General features: G+C 34.1%; 1 protein-coding gene across 1 annotated transcript in view; it reads right to left on the bottom strand.

Annotated features, from left to right (window-relative positions):
- LOC118734022 (mucin-5AC) overlaps positions 1–25,114 on the bottom strand; it is a 189,883-nt gene that overhangs the window by 29,318 nt on the left and 135,451 nt on the right. The window contains exons 4-7 of the mRNA XM_036463707.1: positions 10,601–10,730; positions 7,246–7,360; positions 5,642–5,802; positions 5,244–5,383 (exon numbers count right to left, since the gene is read on the bottom strand). Of these exons, the coding sequence (XP_036319600.1) occupies positions 5,244–5,383; positions 5,642–5,802; positions 7,246–7,360; positions 10,601–10,730 (546 nt within the window). The remainder of the gene's footprint in view (positions 1–5,243; positions 5,384–5,641; positions 5,803–7,245; positions 7,361–10,600; positions 10,731–25,114) is intronic.

Here is a 25,114-nt window from a genome sequence, read left to right as displayed (position 1 = left end):
AAAAAAGCTGTAATCAACTTAAGACATCGGTTTTATTTCTTAAAAATTTTGTAAATTATTAGAACATTGAACGAGTGTATACTGTATAGTGTTCTAATCTAGTAGTCAAAGTTCAAAAGGGACATACTATGTTTCAAAAAAGTAATTTTGTTGCCTTTTCTCCCATGTGGCGATTTCGTAGAGGCTCACTTGGAACGCTGGCGGGCGCTCAAATATTTTCGGGCGATCTGTCAATTTGTCGGATTTTAGTCTAGTATTCCACCAATCGAGAGGATTTTCACCGAGATGTACTCGTTTTTTATTAAGATTAAATTGAGCTTTAACTTCACATTTTATAATGTCTCCATTCTAATCTAAAATTATTTCTTGGTTGCTTTTAATACTTTTAGCAATACTTGTTGAAGGCCCATCAATGTTGCTTGATATAGTACTTAACCGTTTAGCGCGTGAAGCTAAAGCCGGCTGTTGCCGCCACTGTCTAAAACATATAATAATAATAATAGATTGGCGCTTACACATATGTGTTCAGCCGAGCTGCTCCTCCGATTTGTGGCGTGTGCCTTGATGTTGTCACACAAAGGGGAGGGACCTACAGTTTTACGCTGACTCCGAACGGCGATTGTGTTTTTATGAGAAGCTGTTTTTCATGGCTGAAATACTCGCGGAGGTTTGCCATTGCCTACCGAGGGGCGACCGCTGTTAAGAAAAAACCGCGCGCACTACTTACCCCTACACCACAGCGGCCGCTAGTCCTTTCTTTTTATCGATAAATTGAAATGACTTCTGCCACGAGCCGTAAGACGAGTTCTATAATTGCGCCAATTGATTCGCCAATTGTACTTTAGCTAGTTTGTGCATAAAGTAGCTTAAAAGCAATTAAACGAGATCTCTTCATACGCTTTGGTTTTCATACCTTAAAGTTTGTATAATTTAACCATATCATATTCCGCAAATTGATTTTGTTTAAGTTATATATCCATAACAGGAATTTTAACATACATACAAGTATAATTACATATGTTGAAACTATGCAAAATAAAACTTGAATTCACATCCAGCTGGCGTAGTTTTTCGTTCAAAATTCTAAGAAAATCGTTCCGTTGAGAAACTGTCTCAACACCGGTTACTGTCCGCACCCTGGTTAGACAGCCATTTCAACAATATAGAGTGGACTCTGCCCATGTACACATTCGCAACACATTCGTATCATTTGATGCGAATGCGAATGTGTAAAATGATGCGAATCATTCGCACAAGGACTACGGATGCAAGTATTCGCAACATCCCTGGTGTGGATGTTGATGTGCAATAATTTCAAAAAGAGTTTCCAGCTGTAAAAACTAAATTAAAATTATTTTTAAGTAAAATCAATTAACATACTATGAGTATCGATCGAAATGGTTTTGAAAAGGATTTATGTATTTTTATAAGCTTTTATTTAACTTGGTCATCCCGCGCAAATCGCGGAAATTTCCAATCGATTTTAAACTAACTTCCCGACAAGTTAGAGACTTGAAATTTTCAGCATAGTTCCAATCGCGATGACAATGCAATTTAAAATATAAATGAATTCCCTATATGGTCCAGGGGTCTTGATTCAAAGTCGGTCAAAAATTAGTAAAATTTATGGCTAACAGAGCGTAATTTGCCAAAGAACGTCAAACCAGAGCAAAACTATTTATGGCAAATTCTTGATATCAACCTAGTCTAGATATGAACCTCGTTGTAGGCATCATATCTAGGAGATACAATTAGAAGACTCGAGAAGTTTCCCCGCCAGAAGAACTTTAATATTGCGCCTAAATATATGCCATGCTACAGCGGAAGTGGACTAGACGCCATTTCTTTAAATGAAATTAACTGCTGCTATATGTATGTATGTACATATGTATGTTTATACAAAACGTAAGCAAACAACATTTTGCTTGCATAGTCTTCTGTTCTCTTTCATTGCAAGTTGAATTATTTTAATATCTATTGCAAAATTTTGTACATAAAATAAAATAACACTTTTTAATATACAACACTTTTATAAATGGACTAAAAATTATAAAATAAAATAATGTAAAAAAATATTTTTTAAAAACAAGCTTTTATTTAACCTGTACAATCAATGGAATAAAATGAAGTATTGTAACAAAAGATTTTTTAGCAAGAAAATTTTGTCAAAACTGCACTAAAATGAATAAAATAAAATAAGTTAAGGTCTCGTTAAAGTTACTAAAAGCCATTTAGTGAAAGGAGTTATTCAAACTCTAATGAAAATTACTAACAATTTGTACTAATTTACTTCGTTTTTAAAAAAGCTTGTCGGCGAATTCAGCGTACATGCATAATTGGTTAGGTATGTATGTATTTATATGTATGTATGCAGATATTTAAATGCCGGTTTGCTATTCGCGCGACAAGCTTTTTTAAAAACGAAGTAAATTAGTACAAATTGTTAGTAATTTTCATTAGAGTTGAAATAACTCCTTTCACTAAATGGCTTTTAGTAACTTTAACGAGACCTTAACTTATTTTATTTTATTCTTTTTAGTGCAGTTTTGACAAAATTTTCTTGCTAAAAAATCTTTTGTTTCACTACTTTATTTTGTTCCTTTGATTAAACATGTTAAATAAAAGCTTATTTTTAAAAAAATATTTTTTTTACATTACTTTATTTAATTATATGTAGGAGGTTTTCAAAAGGAAGGTTCGACTTAAATAAGAGCGGAAAACTGCAATATATATCCTGATATGGATGTCTAATGTGACTAACTATTTCATAGCTGAAAGGAGTACAGGTTAGGTTAGGTTAGGTTAAAGTGGGTACCCCAGGCAAGGGACACAATTAGACAATGGAGAGGTTGTCCATTGTAATACCACGAAAAAACTGAATGGATGCCCTTAATTTAGTCGGCGAGATGCCGCGAGCCGACTACCAAATTTCGAATGCGGCTAATTTCGATCCCTGAGAGCTCAGTGTTAGTTAGGAAGTGCGGCCAAAATGCTTCCATCTTAGCCTCCCGAAGGTTGGAAAGTCTAAAAGAAAGTGTGGAGATGATTCCACCTCCCTTTCCTTGACAGCCCTTCAGGTAACGTGTTTTTTGACACCTTTAAGGGATAACGATGGGCACTCGTGTCTTGCGCTGCAAAAAGCATTTTAAAGTGCCCTATAAAAACACCTTCTGCAGCAGAGAAACTCTTTTTTCCTTTATTATGTTACAAAAGGAACAATGCTTTCTTTTCTCTATTTTATTAGGTATTCAGTAGAGTACGCAATTGCATTATCGCGAAAACGAAGTATGCGTGTTATTCTAGCGCTCGCCGAGTTAACACTGGACCATCCAAGAGTGTATCGCAGGGGGACAGATGCATTCCTACTTGCTTATTATCTGGAGATAATGTTTTTAGGGTGCTTTCCGACGCCAGGTTACCTGCCACGCAGTTTTCCGCGATTTCACTGTGGGTCGGCTCCTAAACTAGCCCTATAAAGAAGAACTCCGAAGCGATTGATAGAGAGGTCAGACGTTCCATTACCGATTTCGAGCGCATCATCATACCCTTTAGAAATGAGTCTACCACTTCCTTGATGGCAGCTATTTCCATCTTAAAGACACTGAATAAGCCTGAAAATAGTTCTGGTGGAGGGTTTCCAACTGAAGAAACCTCCACCAACCCTGTCTCCATGTTTTGATCCATCCGTCAAGAAGTTTACCGCTTCCTTGTTCGAGTAACCCTGCCCTACCTAGTCCTCTCATGAGAGTATAGATAAAGAAGAAGCTTCTGGGATCTATTTCAGAAGCGCTGTAATCTATGTGTTCACGGCGAAGCCAAAGCCCTCCAGAACTCCACCCAGTGTTACCACCCGGTTCCCCTGAGCCTAATAGCAGTTCGTGCTGCGGCAATTCTGTCTGTCGTGTTCAGCATGACGTTAAGGGCCAGTCTAGATGTGGTTCCTAAAGCTCTACTAATTGCAATAAGGGCTACCCGCTGTAAACGCTCCAGTTGCTTTACAAGTTTAGCGTTTTCTAGTGAGTTTCACCAGACAAGGGCTCCGTGAAATATGATAGGCATAAAACTGGGTTCATAGAGCTAAGGAAGTATTTTAGGCGACAGACGTCACCTTTTACAGATAGCTCCCATACTCCAGTACAAGGCAACCGACGCCTTCTTTCCTCAATATTACACTTCAACGACAGCTTACTATCCAGGAAATTTTAGCAGTTAATAAATAACCCAAAACGAGGAATATTTCATGTACCATTTATAACATGAATGTAATCTTAATAATATCACGTATTCTACGTTTAAGTTTAGCGGCTGAGTCGGAGCCACAAGTCAAGACGAAGGCACAGAGATATTTATTCACGAGGAAGATGTGGTTTTAAAACAGGGTTTATCGCAGACGCTGCTTGGATGACCTATTTTTCCATTTGTATGTAGTAAGTCGGGTTTTAATCTGTTCTCCACAGTACTTCTAAGGTAGCCAAAATGGTCAGAAGTACTTTAGCGGTTAGCGGGGAAATGGACTGTTATAGTAACCACATAAGCTTAAGGATTCCCTCTCGACTTCTAGAAATAGCATCGCTTTAGTAAACAACTAGAAGGCGTAAAGTGCCTATTTGCCCCAGTCACAGAATCCCAAAGGTATATGATAGAGAAATAATATTTTCCGCAAAACGTGAAAAACGCCGCCCCTACGAACTATTTGACTTCCAAGTTTAGTAGGAATTCATCAGCGACTTTATATGGATGTATGGAGCATTTATTAAGGAGTCTGTAAGGATGCATTTTTTATTATATATTATGTCTGCAAAATCAATTAGGTTTGCTATGCGGTAATTTAAAGTTGATATTGTCACTAATGTATGTCCATAAGTATAACCTCTAACATATTAATGAATTTGTGACTCGCTCAGACATTTTCTTTTGCGTACTTCTAGACAGTCTTTGTTTTTAGTACCTTGAAATAGGAGAAGTATCTACTAACTGTTAAATAAGTGCCAAATATATGAATAAACATGTATATGAGTAAACATATATATATTTTTTTGTATACTGGTAGTAAGTGTACATAGTGAACAAGATCCAACTAAAGCGGTAGGAAATTATTTCTGGCTGAAAGGACTCTTAATCTAGGTCTTATACATATTTGGTTTCCTATTTTAATTCCGAAAGAATAATTAATAACGCGTAGTTGAAGCCATGCGAAACCCAACACATCTTAGCCTAACTTAAAACATTCTCCCTGCACTTACCAGCTTTCCTTTGCAAGACTGCTTTAATAGACCCTCCTCTGCGCAATTTCGTATCAACTCAATGCTCGCTGTATCGGCCATATATTGCATAGTTAGATTAGGCATATCCTTAAGTATGCAAGCATCAGCCCAGGAAGGCACTGAAATGGCAACAAACGAAAATCGAAGTGAACAAGACTACTAAAACTAGTAACAAAAACGCGAAAGTAGAGCAACGAAAATGTTGAATTTTCATTAAGTGCACCGAACATATGTACATATGTAGATATGTATGTATGTATTTATTTACATAGACAACACACCTAGGCATAGAAGTACATAGGCGTACTATTAAGTGTGCCAACACTTACATGCGGCACATGTTCTGGACTGCGCTACCCAACCACAGATACACTTACCCGGCATTTCGCAGAGGAACGATGCGGTCTCGGGGCCGCCGCAGCGCAACGCATGCCAGCGATAATCGCGTATGGGATCGATGACGGCGCAGAGTGGTGCATCCATTAGTGGCAACGATTCGGCCCAGTAGCCAGTGTCGGTGACCAGTGGGCGGGAGTTGCTGAAAATAGAGAAGGAGATGAAGTAGAAACAAGATGGAAAATTAAGTTTATAGTGAGACAGCAGAATAGGTGCAGTGGCATGTTCAAACATGTGTGTGTACCTACGCACGTGCTATTAGAAAGCACATAAATTGAGGTCTACTTTTAGGCGGACCGAATAGGCCAGTAAAATTAGACTTTTTCTCATCTATGTGATCATTTTAAGACCTTAATCGTTGTAATCCGTCCTATAGAGTTTTGGCCATCGTACTGTACCGGTTGACGTGATGTGGAAATGAATTTTACGCCGATTTCCTTACATCGCTATGTCTGCCACGGTCCCGGTTGCGATCGAAGCGTCGTACACAAAAAAAAACAAAGCAAACAATTTCAATAGGAACTCGGCCCAATCAAATACAAAAAAAAAAATTCGTACAAAGTTTGTGGAGAATGAAATTCTCTACACCACTGGTCTATGAACATGTTACGTATTTTCAAAAGACATTATTGAAAAATGGCGAAAACCGTGGCAATGTAAAATTTTTTCGCAGTTCTTGCTAAATATTTACAAAAACAATTATTTTTTTAAATCTAATACGTAAAAACTGGGGGAAATTAAATTCTTTACAATTTGTTATTTAACCATTAATTTAAAAGGCAAAATAAGCTTGAAAATCGCAAAAAGCCCAAAAAACAAAATCCAAGATGGCGGAATGTTCCCTTATGGAATTTAGGCGCAAGACTGTGGATAATAGAAATAGATTTTAGCTGCATCAAAAGTTCGCTACTTAAAAAATTTGTTTTTTTCTTACCAATTTGATCTAATTTTACTGGGCTAAGGACAGTGTTGACAAATAAAATTTTTTTAATTCTACAGAATTTTCTTTTTTATTTGGTACACGTATTATTATTCTACATTACACAGTCAGTTTCACTGTATCTGGCCCATAGTTTCGAGAGCATATTGATTTTTTCTTGTGTTTTGAAATTTTTTGGATTTTTTCCCTTGGCGTAAAGAGTGTTACTATTTTAAACAAATTGGCTATCATATCAAATCAATAGTTTTTATTCAAAATTGTCATCATCCCAAAATTATAAAAAGAGTATCAAAAGCAGGTAGAATTTTTAAAAATCAAGTGTTTGTTAAAGTATATTTTAACATAACCTACCAAAAGCTGTAAAAAACGCAGTTTTGAAATAAATCACTTTTCAGCACTTTTCACAAACATTTTTTTTTTACCATTTGCCTAAGCCTTGTTCTTTGGCTTGATCCTCAGTGGTTATATTAATTAGTTAAACATTTTTGTGAGCGGACTTTTTAAATATTGCAAAAATTCTTGTTCAAGGAAAAAAAATTGTGTGGGGAAAACAAATAAAGAGTATGACTGATTTATAGTGTAAATCGATGTGTTTTTAAGTTTTGAAAACATTACTATATTTTAATTTTAGTTTTTAATACTTACGACCACATAAAACGTTCCGAGCTCTGCGGTCGCATCAGACCTATCCAAACAATATCATTGACGTCCAGTTCTCGCAAAAGATCTCTCGTTGCATCAAATTGGAAGCTATTGTCAACTGAAAGTAAATTCATAGTTTTAAATTACATTTTTAAAAAAGTGAGTATATTTTTATTTACAACTTAAAGAAACTATTTAATCTATACTATAACAAAACTGTGTAAGAATAAAGTACAGGTTTTAAAATAATGTCTTGTCGAAGTTTGTATTTTGAAGCTGAAAATAAAGGTTATTTGAGTGGATTTCACCCAGGGAGAGGAAATATCACATCAGATTTGTACTGCTACAGTTGCGTAGAGTACGACGAGGTGGCGTCGTCTCAACACTTTCTCCTAAAGTGTACAGCTTTTGCGACATTGCTGTCTATGTCGGGTTAAACGGGCAGCACTGAGAAGAGTTCACTCAGAGCAGAGACCAAAAAGACCCACTGCGATGCCTAGGGGGCGATCTTTGAACCACTCTATTCTCTGGCGAATCCTAGCAGTCCTTCCAGTGAAGCTTTCCTCAAGGTATTCAGGTTATTGAAGAAATGGTCCCCAAGAAATTTAAGGCATTTTCCTCAGCCATATTCCCATTGGTTCAGTGTCCCGATAGTATTGCTGTGAGAAGCCCAACGTCTGGCTTTGAAAGCCAAATAAAATGAACAAACGTCTTGTTCTTCGTGCGTCGAGCCGTGGCCAGAGCGATCGTGATTTTATGCAGGTGTGCAGATTTTCTGATCAACTGTTGGGTGCTGCCCTCGTCACTCTCTCGACACAGAAGGAGGTTTCACGATCTGGATCCAAGCCCCATCTAAGATCCGTTTTTAGCACCACTATGCCGCGGGACCCAGTAAAGATTGAATATGTGTTATTGTTAAGCTTGTAGCGATTTGAGAAAAGACAACAGTTCTGGAGCCGTCCATGAAAATGGGTAATGCGTCACCGTTGAGAGCAATATTAAGTTCCCTGTTTCTTCTGGCGAGAAAATGGACAACGAAATTTGGATAGAATTCAGTTTCCGAGACCTGAAAGTAACAGTTACTGTCGATGTGCGGAGCAGGAGGCTCCACAGCAGGGGAGATAACACCCCACTCGACGGATTCCACGTGTGGCTGTTTTCCTTACTTCTGCAATTTCCAAGGAGCCATTGATGCTTCTGGTACTTAACATATTGTGGATCCAGAGAGTGATCAGTGGGTCCAGTCCTACGGTTACGATAGAGCAGTATATGGATGCCAAATCAACATTGAAAAGGCTGTATCAAGGATGTCACAGAAGGGGTATTCACAGTGACTCAAATAAATGACTACGTTTTTTTTTATTTTTCGTAATTTTTTTTTAGGTAAATTTTTTTGTTATTTTTCTACAAAAATACCGTCCAAAACCATGGGTGTAGGCATCAAAATCACAATACTACACTTTATACAAAATTTAGGAAACTTCAACAAATTTTCATCTAAACCTCAAAATTTGTGTGTATGCAGTTTTAGTCTAATGAAGTGCAAGTTTCAAATGGCTGAAAAATCCCGTTGATTTTTGAGAGTTTTTATTTGTGACGACTTTTTGCAAATCTGCAAAAGCAGTCAAAAAAAAAAAATTCAAAAATCAACACGACTCTTTAGCCAGTTGAAACTTGCACTTCTTTAAACTAAACCTTTATGCGGTATAAAACTACATACCAAAAATTTTTCAAGATTCAGATTTAAAAGTTGCAATTTTAGTGAAAGTTTGTTGAGTTTTCCTAAATGTTGTATTAAGTTTGAATTTATGATTTATATGTGTTTGGTTAAAGCTTGGTATTTTTATTGAAAATAACAAAAAAATTTTGCCAAAAAATATTACAAATATTAAAAATAAAAACAAACGTGGTCATTTAGTTGAGTCAGTGTAATTGCATTAATGATAATTAAGTAGTCCGCATTTCGTTCGGAAGCTACTTTTTCCAAATTGAAATGCAGCCTTCCTTCCACGTTGATATTTTGTTAGGAGCTTTTCTTGTCACTCACTACTTACTTAGTGACATCAAATTATCTCTTTTATGCCATCATCAATATGCCAGATTTTGCCATAAAAACGTAAGGTGCTTTGTATTAGTGTAGGCAGCAGTAGGCACCCGGTGCAGAGGTATTCAAATTAACAAAATTCGCTGGCACAATTTTCAAAATGTTCCCTTGTATTTGCCTCTCAGTTGTGTGGCCTTCATCACCGTTGACAAACACAAAAAGGCCGTTAGCGCAAAGGAGCTGTCATGAAGCATTATTGGTGTTAGTTTGTACTGCGAATTTGTGTTATTGATAGGTCAAACTTTGTTGGCGTCTGTTGACATTTTAAGTGATAAAATGTAAAATCGAAAAATTCAAAGAGAATTTGGGTAAGTACTAGCCAGGTTGTGCCTTTTTTAGGTTTTCACTGAAATTATCTATGCGCGTTTGTAGATATTTTGTTTATTATTTTCTGCTAGAGGCAGTGGAATTTGACAAACACTAACTTAATTCTTCGTTAGTATTTTTGTTGTGCTGCTGCCGATGCTGTTGCTGCTGCTGCGCTCAACCAACTGGAAATCTCGTTTGCCTGAAGCCAAGTGACGCGTACTCTCAGTGGTCAACAGAGCGTATGAATTTTATATTTTCGGATTTCATTTTTTTATGTCATAGCATTTGAAGCAACCCTCTTTGTTAGTGTCGATCTCTATGCTCGTGTGCTTCTAAATATGCATGTACTTATGTATGTGGGCGCTTGTGCGATGAATTCCATTTTTACAGATGTGCGAGTGTGTTTGTTTTGTGAATTTGCATTTGTATGCGCCCGGAGTGCTTGTCTGTTTGTGCATTTCGTCGTTGAACATTTGCATATCTAGTTTATTTATTTTTACCGAGCACACAGCCACCAACTGCTGTCCGTTTTCTACACCGCATGTTCTGCTCTTCCTTTTTTCATATGCACATTTTTGTTTTTACACCGTTTTCGTATGCCCTGCCAGCATATTTGCATTTTTCATTTTTCTGTCACCGCCACCGATTTCGTAGCCACTAACCAATGTTTGCTTTTGACACTTTTATTTCTGCACATTTTTTCGGCGAAAAACTTTGCCTTCTTCCGGCTAGTGTCTTCAGTTTATAGCATGGAATATCTGAAAGTGATTTCCTTCTTGGGTGGCTTTATAATTTCACATCGTTTGCTCTATTGAGTGGAGTCAAGCTGATTTTTAGATAACTTTAGACTTTTCTTAGAATTAAGTTTTGCTTAAGGCTGATTTTTACTTTGCATATCATATATCTTAATCGAAATTGCTTTATATCTGTTATTCCTTTATTTACCTGTCACTAGATTGGCATGATGAAATTGGCATACAGCATCTGCCTCAAACCAAGATATTCGATCGCGAAAGAAGCGATAGAAGACATTAAGTCCCTCTTGTGGCATAGTCCAAGTGTTGCTAACATTGACCTGAAAAGAATATTGAAAATAAGTAAGTTAAAGTACTAATTCTATTTAACTCAGATTTAAGAATAATTTCTTAAAATTTATAACTCTATTTTGGCACCACCTCTCGGGTAAACTTTTTTCAAAAATATTGTTAATATAAGCAAAATTTGACTAAAATTAAGGCCATTTATCCGCAGTTCCACTGCGATGGGTTCAGCCGAGCAAATTTTCATACTAATGTTGCAGTACTGAAAAATTTGTTTAATACTAGGAAGACTGAAAAATCGACATACATACATTGAAAGACGGACAGGGTTATTTGACCCAGTCACTTTAAAATTAATTTTAGTAAAAAAAACTTATAATTTTAAATTACAAACTGTTTATTAATTAAATTATTAATTTAAAAATAACATAGTAATTAAATTAAATTTTATAATTTCATACCATAGTAAATAAGCTAAGTATACCTGTTTGCAAAGAGGGTCAAATGACCCCTATAACTTTTTAATGAAGATGTACTTCTTATTTAAGTTTGAAAGGCATCAGTAAAATTGGAATGCTTTTCAACTAAATTTTATTTTTTAGAAATATAACTGACAGAATAAATATTGGCAGTAAAATATTAAAATCTGCCTAGCGTTAGGTAAAACTTGACTCCAAGCAGAAAGTTTTCTTTAAGACATGGTAATTTGGAAGGACCTTAATATTAATGAAAAAATAATAAAACTGCAAAACTCGTAAAACATTCTGTGACATTTGCAATGGTTATTTAAAGCTCAGTTGGTCTAGAAATTGTCAATGACTGCTCATCACGTCAACTTAGCCAGAAGCGAAAATAACATAACATAAAAAAAACATAACATAACTGGCAGAATAAATATTGGCAGTAAAATATTAAAATCTGCCTAGCGTTAAGTAAAACTTGACCCCAAGCAGAAAGGTTTCTTTGGGAAATGGTAGTAAAAATCTTGCCCACTAACCTTCTGCCGATTGAGAAAGTCGTCTTAATGTTAATGAAAAAATAATAAAACTGCAAAACTCGTAAAACATTCTGTGACATTTGCAATGGTTATTTAAAGCTCAGTTGGTCTAGAAATTGTCAGTGACTACTCAACACGTCAACTTAGCCAGAAGTGAAAATATTTTGTTTTGGTATTTTCCTTCTTAGCTCATTTCCACTTTGCCACCTACCCAGCAAACATTTGGAGTCATAAATGAGTCTTTACGGAGTCCTATTTCAGCCCTTTACGCTCTTAGTGAGCTCATTTAAGAGTCCCATATGAGGGTGTTTCCCTTCCTCCGAAGGTCGACTTATATGAGCTTAAATTCATACATTAAATGAGCCTCAATATGAGTCATACTAAACTATTATTGGGCTCAAATGCGAATCATTTTGAACTCTTTTAAAAAATTTTTTTGGCTTCATATATGAATCATTTTAGACTCTTTTTGAGGCTCTTATCGGGCGGATAAATGACTATATTAGGGCTCTTATATTAGGTTGTTCTTAGAGTCTTACTGAACGTACTACATTCTTTCAAATAGCATACATATGTACATACTTACGTGCATATCTACTGCTGAGTGGAAGATCGACCTACCTCGGCAGCTAGTTCGAAAATACCCCATTTCAAAAAACTTTCAAAAACGTCCTATTCCAAAAATTAATAATAAAAAAAATAATAATAATTCCAAAGATCGACTTATCTCAGCTGCCGATTCAAAAATGCCCTATATCAGCACATTTTCAATACATTTTGAAGTAAGATAGGGCATTTTTGAATCGTATTCTGAAATAGGGCGTTATTTAGCCAAATTCTGACATAGAGTGTCTTTCAACAAAGTTCTCAAATAGGGCGTTCTTGAAAATTTTTTTGAGATAGGGCGTTTTCGAACTGGCTGCCGAGATAGGTCGATCTTCCACTCAGCAGTCGATATATACATTCCAACATGCATTTAATAGCAGCAGTGGCAGCTAAATTTTGTTTATTTTTTGTTTTCTAATTGTTTTCAAGTTCTGTATAAACAAGTTTAGAAATAAATTTCAAGTCTTTATTGTTTGTATATTGGCACAAGTTGCTGGCTCATAACTTGGATCATATATGATTCCTAAATGATTCATTTAAGAGTCTGCAATGTGAATGTGCTTGGTAGTTTTGTGAAAGTAATTTATCCACTAAAAAGAATTAACCCTAGAATGGCAAACATTTTTTTATCCCTTTAATGGCAAACATCGCGTATGAGGCTACATTTATAAAAAAGGAATATTTCGCCTTTACAAAAAAAAACATTCAAACAAAAGCGAAAAAGTATTTACTTACTATTGGCCTCATTCATAAAAAATAAAATAGGTTTATAGATTTTTATAAAAAGACATTTTCATACAAATTTTCTATTTACAAAACAGTTAAAGTCTTCTTTATTTTTTATGAGTTTAGGTGTATACCTATCTTTTGTAACAAAAATAAATAAAAAGCTATAATTTTGTTTATAAGTACCTGGAATATGTTACTGAAATATTAGTAGATCACGTTTTTAAGATTTTATATCAAATTAACGTATTAAAAAATAATATCAAGCTTATGGGTTAGAAAAAAATTTGCTATTAAAAAATTACCTTAACAAAAAAAAAATACCTTTATTGGTAATTGTTGCCTCATAAGCGAGACACGTATGCATCTTTTGGCGACACATTGCGCCTCACAAGCGATTTTTACCATTCAAGGGTTAAACAGAAATTTCCCTATAAACAAATTATCAGGAAGCCACTAAAGCCTGCTTCTTTCGTTTTAAAAATCTGTTATGCAGAGTTTTGTCTGTTTTTTTTTTAACTTGATCCTTTTGGAGAGCACCTCTCAATAAACGATTAGGCAAATAATATTTTGCAGCTTTTTGCACGCAGTCCAAAGTAATCTTCCAAAAAGATATAATTTCAATCCACTTCAATATACATATAGCTAGCTTAGAGTGAAAGTTGCTAAGTCAAATTGTTCGCAAAAAGTTGAACACAACATTTTGGCTGTTAAAGCAAAGCAAACCTCCATACAAATCAGAGCGATTCGACCTTTATTAAACGATTTCGTATTTTTTTGACTTTATAGGATTTTCGGTGCTTCTTTTGGACTTAGCAAATTTTGCTTTCATTTAATATAAATGAGAATAAACAAGATAAGTACCTTTATCCTTTTCGAAATAATGCATTTTTAATTTAATTTTAGCCTTCTGTATCAAAGCATTAGTTTTCATAAAAAGCGGATTTAGCAACTTTTCACTCTAAGCTAGCGATGTAGACTATGAAATTGCATTTTTTCTTTGCTTCAGTCATTCTATTTATAATGCAAGTTATTTACTGAGTGCTTTCCTTTGGCGATAATTATTTCCTCCACCTTTTGTTATTATTTTATTTTCATCGTTATCGTTAATCCTAGGCAACCGCATTATTTACCTTCATTTCTTTTGAATTAAATATTCTTTTCTTAATTTTTGTGCTTTGTTAAAAGTTTGTATAACTTAAGAGTAAACCAAAAGTGTGGGTATAACAAATAAATTACTCTAACAAAGCGAGGGGCAACTGAAGGATAGGAAATGAGAAACAAAGTAATGGAAAGTGTTAAACAAATAAATTGAAAGGGAAAAGCCAACAAGTTCTCCTTTGTTCCAGCGTATATTCGCAAAAAATCCTTTATTTTGTTGCCAACAGAGTTGTTGTTTTGTGTGTAGCATTTGTTGATGAAGCTTCGTTTAACTGAAAAAAGGGATACGGGGATAAGAAACCCGAATTAAAAAGGGCTAAAAACTAAGAGTGAGTAAACGGGAAATATGAAAGAATTTTTTCCCATCGACAGCTTATGAGAACAATAGCTTTGGAATCAAATACTCGAAATACGCCATGGCGGATAATTTGCTGCGGAATTTCAGTAAGCTGATTTCGAACTTGACTGACAGTGAATCCGTTTTCCCATCGGTTTGCATATTTTTTTTTCCTATCGGACTGCCTATCTATTTGTGAACCATTTTCGTTATCCACGCTCTGCGTTAATTAGGCAAATGCAAACTCTTCGCTCAACTGCGAATGTGGCCTCTGCCGTTGATTATGCGGCCTGATGAATATTTTTCTTTTGTGTTAATGCTTTTGTTTCTGTTTTTGGTTTGGCTCTCATTATCAAAGCACTTGATTAACAGGAAACAGGAAGTTAAACAAAATTAACGACGACTTGCTTAGTGAAGATAAGAGTAAGGGGGTACTCCGAGGCGTATGAGTAATGAAGTTTGCAGGAGATCATAAATTGTAAGAATGCCACCCAAATAAATAAATACCGGTTTCTACAGTCTATTAGTAAAAGAAGAAACATAATTGATGATAACTGCAACGCCGAATACGAATTACGAAGGGGAATTTCTATTTCTTATAATCTTTAATTAGAAAAAAATATTGGCGTACTACCCAGATTTCAAGACAAATTCACAAATATAATCATAAGAGCCCAATATAACGCGACTTTACCAATTTATCAATGTGTACTAAAAAATTCCAACTTTCTACCATAAGATGATTGCAGAATATTTAAAACTAAACTTACGCTGCTAAGTAAAAATTTTTGATATATTTTACCTACTCCATATAAAAACATTCGTCCCCGCTCAGGTTATTCGATTATCAACATGAAAAAAAGTTTAAACAAAGAAATAATGAAAGAAGGCGTAACATATATAAAAATATCATGTCACGGTGTTTGTGGCCAAGCTCCTCGGAAACGGCTTGACCGATTTGTAGGAAACTTTTTGTATATATTTGGTAGGTATGCGAATAGGTTGAAGAGCAGAGTGTCCAAATTTGGCGATTAAGCGCCTACTTGGAGATTTTTTTTTTGATATTTGCGCGTAAATATACTAAAAAATATTTACAAACACAAGGAAATCTGTACAAACACGTTTACGAGAAGACCTCTCGTCAGAATGAAAACGAAACTGGGCGTAACAGGAGATGCAAAACTGAAAATGTATAGTTTAAGCTTGCGGTGAAATTCCTAACAGATGACGTTGTACATTTCCAAATGTGATTGAATGTAAATTAGGAGCTTTAGGGATGTTTAAACTTTGGTGGCACATATATTTGCCATTCGGATCTACAGGATTTAAGAAAGTTGAAACGACGATATTTTATACCTGCGGCGGGTATATAAAGTTCGGTTTCGCCCGAACTTATACTTATTTACTTGTTTATTTTATGTTTCACTTTCTAAGCAAAGAATAAATCTAAACAGATATATTTTATTTACGAAAATAAAACTCAAAATATAATGATTACAACTGATTAGCTTTTTAAACAGTTCTTCTAAAACCTAAAAAATTATCCAAGTTAGCCAGAGTTATAAGCGATCGCTGCCACATTTCATCTAAATCCGTCCATCTATTTCTGAGTGAAGAGAAGTTTCGTCGAGTAATCTCAGTTTTTCATTTTGTGAAACTTTAAGTCACCCTGTACCGCTAAAAAAATATTTTTAGACCCCTATCGATTGATACTAATCTTTTGATAATTCATTGAACTTATTAAATAACTTGAATTTAACTTTTTATACCAGTGGCAACCTTCTTCAAACACCTTTAAAGTATTGTAAGTGTTCAAACTAAAACTTTCTTAATCCTTTTTAGTCTGAGACTCATTTTGTTATCCATATTTCAATAAACAGATATCTTAATTGGAGTTAAATTTGATTGTTGGGTCATAGAATGAGAACATCTGAATCAGCTGTAATTTTATTAGCTTTCTATTTAATCTTCCTAAAACTAATGGCCCTATTATGTAAATAGTTGCTAGTCTAGTAGCCATTGCCACCAGTATCGTTCCGCGTATCATGTATAGCGATTAATCTCAGCATACAGAAAAGCGTAGACAACATCCGAAATTGCATTTTGGCATGTACATTTCGAAGTAATTGGCAACTTTGCTTCAATGTATTTAATAATTTATGTAAAGAATTACAAAATCGACTGCCGCCGTGGTGTAGTGGTAATCAGTGCGCGCTTCCACTCCGCAGGGCCTGGGTTCAAGCCCGGTTCAACGCAACAACATAAAATATAAAAAAATTAAGTTTTTTTCTAATAAAGGTCAGAAGCAATGGCAAACTTTTCAAAAAACTGAATCATGAATAAAAGTATTTAAGAAATGCAGAACGTTGTTGTTAAACTGAATTGGGCAACCATACGAAAAACATTTTTATAACTTCAATATACGTTAAACAGAATTTCAGAAGCTAAGTCAACTATATGCAAATATTTTATTCTTCAAAATGTCATATCTGGACTATAGTGCACTGTTGCCTTGCGTTGGCTCGCATTTGCTCAACTATATATTTGTATCATTTATTTGTAGTTTGGGGTTGAAATATTTATTTTTGCAATTCCCGGAACGATGTTGTTGTAATTGGTACTGACGTTGTTGTCGTTTGGCTCAACATCTTAAATTTATTGAGCACCTATGGTAACCAGAGCTAGCCAAAAAAGAAAAGCCTTACAATGAGAATGTATTAAATATGCTACGCAAAAATGAGAATGTGTTGGTGGTAATGTACGGAAAAAATTTCTGTGTGGTATCGCTTACTATAAAAACTTCGGTATATTTTTTAACGTTTTTTCAATGGGCGGTATTTCTTTGAGCTAAACAACATATCAACATAATACATATAAAGAAAGTTAACGTCCCTAAGAAGGAATGAAATTGGTAAAATTTTTAATGTATTTAAATTTTTAGTTTTTGATAATTTAAATGTGGACTTCTGAGCAAAAAGGCTAACGTGCTTCGAGCACTCTGAATATTAAAATAAAATTTCGTTAATTTCTAGTGGAAATTAATTCAAAATTATAATTTTTAGTTTTAAAATTAGGTAAAACTTTAGATATAAGAATCATATAAATAACGATTAAACCAAAAGATAAATAGCAAAACATATTGTATGTAAAGAAAATTACATAATTCACATTTACTGAGTGTTACTACTTTACTCAACAATAATGCGACATCAACCTGTTAATGTTTGCAAGCAACTAAATTAAATTTGTCGCTCTTCTTCTCTTTCTGTTGACGTTCGGATTGTATACATGTTCTTACACCGATTGTGTACATGTGCAAACCCGAATATAGTTCGTTTCCCAAGAAAGTGTTTGACTGCACGGAGATTTGAGAAGACTTTTTAAGAGGACAGACAGATGAAAAGGACAGACAGGGTGAAAAAGTCATTGTGCGAATAGCGTCAAAATAAAAAATGTAATGTCTTTTTATTATACAAAATCAAAATTTTTTGATTTAAAACTGAACTTGTAAAATTTGGCAACACTTAAAAAAAAACCGTAGGTATGGTCTTAATAAGTAAGCAATATTTACTTCCTTTCATACGAATATTAAGAAAAAACTGCATTTAAACCTTTTTAATAAAACCATTAAAGAATAGTGGACTCTTTGGACCACACGGTCGTCAAGGGTTAAATATTTTCTTTTTGCAGAAACGCGGGAAACCATATGCCAATCATTAAAAACTCATATTTTTTAAATCATTTACTTTTTAGCCACAATTTTTTTCAAAAAAGTGGGTGAAATTGAACATAATGCGTTGATTATTAGTGGTTGGTCACCTTTTAAGATTTAATGAAAAATCGATGTTAATTTCAATTTTTTATTATGATTTTTTCAAAAAACATTAACACCAATCATCTTTAAATTTATCAGCCTGTTAAAATTCAAAACGACCCAAATTTGTTCAGAAAATTCGCCATTTTAAATTTTAACAGTCCGATAAATTTTAAAATCGATTGGAGAAAATGAGGATTAGTCTTTTGTGGTACAACAAGTTCATACAAATTAAGGGCACAATATAAATAAAATTTTAAATCTAACACCAAATATCGATTACAGATAAATACTACGTTTATGCTTCTTTTCTATTCGGCTATATTCTACTCGGCCGCTGTGGTGTAGTAGTAAGCAGCACGCGCTTTCACTCATCAGCACTTGAGTTCAAGCCCTGGTCAAGGAAACATCGCAAAAAATATAGAAAAAAGATTTTTTCTTAACAGCGGTCGTCCCTCGGCAGGCAATGGCAAACCTCAGAGTATATATCTGCCATGAAAAACAGCTTCTCGTAAAAATACAAGCGCCGTTCGGAGTCGACTTAAAACTGTAGGTCCCTCAGTTTTGTATGACAACATCAAGGCGCACGCCACAAATCGGAGGAGAAGCTCGGCCAAACACTAACATATGTGTAAGCGCCAGTCTATGTTATTGTTCTTATTATCATTATTATTATTATATTCTACTCGGGTAAGTTCAACCCATATATGTAATACTTCTACATACATTGGCAGTAAGCTAACTTCTCAATGATTAAGCATTCTGAGATCAAAACGAGACAGCCACTACCGCTTTCGTGTATGTATTGCGTACTTGAGTGCCGCTTTCGTGTATGCGTTGTGTACATGTTTATTTACCCTGCGGGGAAAATCTCCAGTTCTGGCCTGGTGCGCTTTTAGTGCATCTAGACCCGCTGCATTACCTTTTATATAGTACAGAACCAGTCCTAAATTCGACAGACGAAAAAAAAACAAGATGGTTTCAAACAGTCTTTTTGATTTTACCACCAATTTTTAATTATTTGCAAAGAAATGTGTTTTCAATCTGAAATCAAATTTGTCTGAATTTGAATGAATGTAAATTAAATTGGATATTTGAAGCAGTGTTGCCAGGTCTTCGGCATGAAAAAACGTCCCTTGTGGTCTGAAAAAACGTCATTTCCTACCCAAAAACGTCTTTTTCCAATGTATGCACAGTGAATTGCTCTTATTAAACTTTTATTGTATACAAAGGTACATAAGTATTTTCGTAAGGTATATTAAAATATCATTTCTACAGAGCACATTTAAAATTCATTGAAAACTGCTTTGAGATCGTTATATAAAAATCATTTTATACATACACTTGTGATCAGCTGATTAAGTCATCAACATTTTGATCGATTGTGGCTGTTTTTCTTTTGTTTATTATTTTTCCATAAAAGCCAAGCTTTTTATATAACAAACAAAATATAAATCCACATTTCAAACTTTGTCCAAAAATTATAAAAAATCTGCAAAATTTTAGCTAGATTTTCACCTTTTTATTCAGATTTTTAGGAATTTTTTTGAGTATGCTATCAAGCCTATTAAATTCCAAGGTAATAATGTGTAAGTTTTAAGTTGCTAAAGAATCGCGTCGATTTTTAATATTTTTTTTTTCTTGCAGCATTTGGTTAGGTAATCGGTTGTCGAAAATGCTAAATTACGTTCTGCTAAGAAGGAACATAGCATTATTTCAGCCGTTTTTGCGTTCGTTACATTTTCACGGCAGTCTTAAAAAGTCGCCTACTTTTTTCTGACTTTTTATGCTGCTACAGCTTTTTTGGTGCTTTTGCGAGCATGCGTGTTGCAATAGATCGACTCTTCCTGATTTAGCTTTTAATGTGTAATTGCAAACCTTGCAATAAGCCTCGTAACCTCAAGTGTTTACAAAACCAGCCTTTGAACGCGGGATCTTAGTCCAATAATCCAAAAAGATGCGCGTACGCTTGGTTTGCATCATAATTAAGTCATCTCTGTCCAAAGGATAAATATCTTTTGTAGAAAAGTGCTGCGAAGAAAAGCTTGTAAAGATTTGTTAAGAAAATAATTCAAAATTAGTTCTACTTACAAGATTTAGTAACAGAGAAAAATTACTGGGTAGGTAAAAAACGTCATTGTTTTACACAAAAAACGTCCGAACGTCAACAGGATACAAAAACTAAATAATTAAGGACCCAAACTGGACCCTTGTGGAACGCCCTGCATGAAAGGCTTAGTGTGAAAGGCTGTCGACCCAGTTTTCACTCTTTCTGCTTTTCATACGAAAAGGTGATATTTCAGAAGAATGTTGGTGCATTGAGTAAAAATATTTTCAATGTAAATACTGACGTTAGCTGAACCTGCTTTCGTTTAATCTTCCTCTTTTTGGTTTACGTAAGATGTTCTCTTAATTGAATTTTCAACACACAAATGCTTCAGTTTGATCAGATGCCTTGAAAAATTTCACCTTGAACACACACTGACACTCATGAGCTTGTAAATTTAATTTCTTAATTCCAAAGATTGGTTCTTTGTTCTTTGCGTAGATTGCATGAAACTAATTGAAATTAAAAATTTATACCATTACGGAGAAATTACGGAAATACGGTAAAAGCGATTTGTATTTGAATTCTGTAACTAGCTACTGAAAGATAAGTGCAAGCATTCACCTTGGAAAATATGGGAAATTTCCGTTAGTCTCTATGTGATTTCAATTCAAAAAGAATGTTTTATTAGATTCGTTGTATATACATTAAGGTGGTTCGAAATCAGTAAAGTCAGAATTCTAATGTTCTCACCCCCTAGGATTGTTCTATATCAAAAAAATATACTCCAATTTATTATTTTGAAATCAAAAAATATTTAGAGGTCGTTCAAGGCGCTCAAAATTTTCCATGTATGTATTTTATATGGGAAAAATAACTTTTCGTAGAAATGGTATAGAATTCTTGAAATTCAATATTTGGTTCTCTTCAGAATACTTCCAATAACAATACCCGATCGTTTATGTAACTATATTTTAATATTCAAGATTTTTTTTTATCCTCCATAAAAAATTTTATTTGGCATTATCAATTATTACTATATAATATATTTTCTAATCTGTAAGGTACATCATACTGTAGATTTAAACATAAATAAAAAATAAATAATTAAATGGGTATTATTATTGGGAAATATTGATTTTTGAGAATTCTATACTATTTTTCCCATATAAAATATGTACATGGAAAACGTTGAGCGCTTTAAGAAACCTCTAAATATTTTTTGATTTCATGACAAAATAAAGGGTTATATGTTTTCAGTATAGAAAAAATTATAGGGGGTGAGAGCATAAAAATTCCGACTTCTCTTTTTCACATGCATTTTTGGACCACTCTAATGTACTTACCTAAATAAATAATATACCCTTGTGTACAAAAAAAGGTTTTGAATTTATACTTTGTGAGAAAATGAAGAACTCAATTTGGTTCACAGGTATTCCTTTGGCACAAGGGTGTATATTTCAACCTTATCGAGCTGCTTGCTTGTTTTGATTTACTTAGAATTAGTTTAATTAGTTTAATTGCAAAGGTACAGCAATTTTTATGGGTTTTTCATATTCATATATTATGTATACATAAGGAAAAAAGGAGAAGCTCGACCAAACTCTAACATATGTGTAAGCGCCAATCTATTATTTTTATTATAAGGAAAAAAGTCATTACACTGCCGTTTACAGCTTTTTGTAGCTATCTAAATCTGAGAAACTGTTAAAATTTTTTGATTTAAAGCAGCAATTAAAAAGAATTCACCTTGAGCACTCCGCACTTCGCTATTCGCTCAACGCAGCCACTGGACTTTAAATTATGTCTAGCACGCAGCCGGTCAGTCTAGCTAGCATCGCATAATTGTTGTCGCGGTCCTGGAATTTTTTTCGCGATGGCATCATAGTTTTTAATTTTTTTTACTTAATTTCTCATACATTGCTTTCTTGCTTCTTTTAACATTTCTCTTGGATCGTCTGAATTGTTTCTCTACCACCATTTGCATTTGCTATTGTTTTTCCCCTTTTTTACTATTTTACTATTTTCACATTTTATCATCTGCATGAATTTGAAATTCGTTACGAGCTACTCTTCACAAAAAAAAAAATCATTGAGAAATCTGAAAAAAGCCTTACAAATACCATCCATTTTATTTCATGGTGGGGTGCAACTAGATTTTCATATAAAAAAGTAATGAAATCAAGTAAACTATCGAAATTTAAGAACCTAGCTGGCTAATCACATATTTTTTGTTCAGATTTTATACCGAACTCGGCGCTGAAAATACAAAAAAGTGACTGCGAAAGTGTCCCACTTGTTATTCCATGCAGTTAAACTTTTACCTTCTTTTCCTTTAAATTCCTTTACTTAATTAATTTTTTGTCTTTATTTGAATCACGTTTTAAATTTCGTTATTCTGCAGTATGACTGGCTTAATACTTTAAATTAAATTTCTGTGAATGAAATCAATTAAGTTTTGTATTTCCATTTTTCGCATGCATTTTTTAGGTAACTTTTTTGTGTATTTTAGCTCTTGGGGTAGTTAAACACTTATTCGATGAAACTAATTGATACCTTTGCTATTTTTAATTGTTCTTGGGCTTAGTTTGAGGTAAAAGCGTTAGATCTTTTTTTCATTGGCATACATACAAATATACTCTACATGAGTGTTCGTATTTTTTTTGGGATATATATGTATATATTAGAGTGGTTCATAAGAACACTCTTTTTGGAAATTCATAAACGCTACATCAGAATATTGTTATTTGTGATGAAAAAAGAGACACGTATTTTTTTTGTTTGAAAAAAAAGTTTTTTTAGAGGTTGCGCTTGTCGGTTCTTTATAAAAACGCTGATGTTCTCATTTTTTTTATTTTTGTGACATGTTAAAATGCAGCTAAAAATGTGGTTTTTACATATAATTACTCTGGTATTATTGGGGAACATTCCCTTAATTACACACCTGTCTTGGACAGATAAAATGGGCCTAGTTCCCGAAAATATTCTCTCGAAAAGACATTAGTAAAATTAAAACGTTGATACTGAACGATTTACGCGTTGTCATGGGTTGGAACTTGTTACCAGGGGGTTTCTGGGGTTGCTAATTAGGAATCTGAAGTCAGTTTTTAAAAATTCAAAATGGCGGATCCAAAATGGCGATTGATTTTTTTTTTTAATTATTGGATTTGCTTGAAAACCGGCACTCGGGAGTTTTCGAGGTCGCCGATTACGAATCTGAAGTCAATTTTTTTAAATTCGAAATGGCGGATCCAATATGGCGATGAAATTAAAAAAAAAATACTAAAATTAAAACGTTGATACTGAATGTTTTAAACATTTTCAAGGGTTGAAACTCAGTATCAACGTTTTAATTTTAGTAATATTTTTTTTAATTTGATCGCCATATTGGATCCGCCATTTTGAATTTAAAAAAATTGACTTCAGATTTGTAATCGGCGACCTCAAAAACTCCCGAGTGCGGGTTTTCAAACCAATCCAGTAATTTTTTAAAAAAATTAATCGCCATTTTGGATCCGCCATTTTGAATTTTGAAAAACTGACTTCAGATTCCTAATTAGCAACCCCTGAGCCCCCCTGATAACAAGTTCCAACCCATGACAACGCGTAAATCGTTCAGTAGCAACGTTTCAATTTTATTAATCTCTTTTCGATAGCATATTTTCGGGCACTAGGCCCATTCTAACTACCCAAGACAGGTATGTGATTAAGGGAATGTTCCCCAATAATATTAGAGTAGTTATATGCAAAAACCACATTTTTACCTGAATTTTAACATATCAAGAAAATAAAAAAATTGAGAACATCAGCGTTTTTATAAAAAACCGACCAGCGCGACCTCTAAAACAAACTTTTTTTAAAAATAAAAAAATACTTTTCTCTTATTTTACCACAAATAACAATAATTTGAGGTAGCGTTTATGAATTTCGAAAAAAAAAAAATTTTGAACCACTCTAGTATATATATATATTATATATACATTATCGAATTAAGAAAATGCTATCCAAATTGTGGGCATGCTTTTAATTAAAAGATACATACATTTTTGCAACAATCTCTAACCACTAGAACTTGTAGGGAGGCCTCTCTGTGTAATGAATAAAAAAAAGGTAATTAATCCTTTTGCCCTGATTTCGGAGCAATAATCGAAATTTTTCGGTATAGTACTCAGGTATCAATCGCTTAGGAGATAAATGGGGGATCCCCAGGCAATCAATAAAAGAAGGCTCCGTGGACATATTTTCAGACTAATAGGAGGGAATTATTGGCTTTGACGTCCTTTATAACTCGATGAGGGTGCAAATGGGAGACCTGCTAATCGAGCAATAAAAGAATGTTCCCTAAGCCATGGTTTGAGAGTAATAAGCAATATTGGTCAGTTATTACTTGATAAGGAGTAAACAGCGATGTCTTCTAAAGAGAGAAACTCAGGAGTATTCCTTTTAATTATTGAAGTAACGAAAGCAGGACGCAATCAATGGAATGGGATAGCTACAGTTAAGACCAATCGGTATGTATGAAAACATTTATTTAAACTTATTAATGATTGTATTACTTAACTTAAAATGCGTCTCAGATTGCAGTCCCCGCCTGAACTTGTACTAGTTATCAGAAGAAAAGAGTACCATTAAGGGCTCGTAAATGACTTGAAGTGTTCCGTTGGGTATGAGCAAAAATGTGTTAAACAAATCACCTACAGATATTTCAGTCTAAAGAATATTCCTGTTTGA

This window comes from Rhagoletis pomonella, unplaced genomic scaffold, assembly GCF_013731165.1.
Source record: "Rhagoletis pomonella isolate Grant_MI unplaced genomic scaffold, Rhpom_1.0 Rhpom_scaffold_00002, whole genome shotgun sequence".
NCBI lineage: Eukaryota > Metazoa > Arthropoda > Insecta > Diptera > Tephritidae > Rhagoletis > Rhagoletis pomonella.
This window is presented reverse-complemented; position numbering and strand designations above follow the sequence as displayed.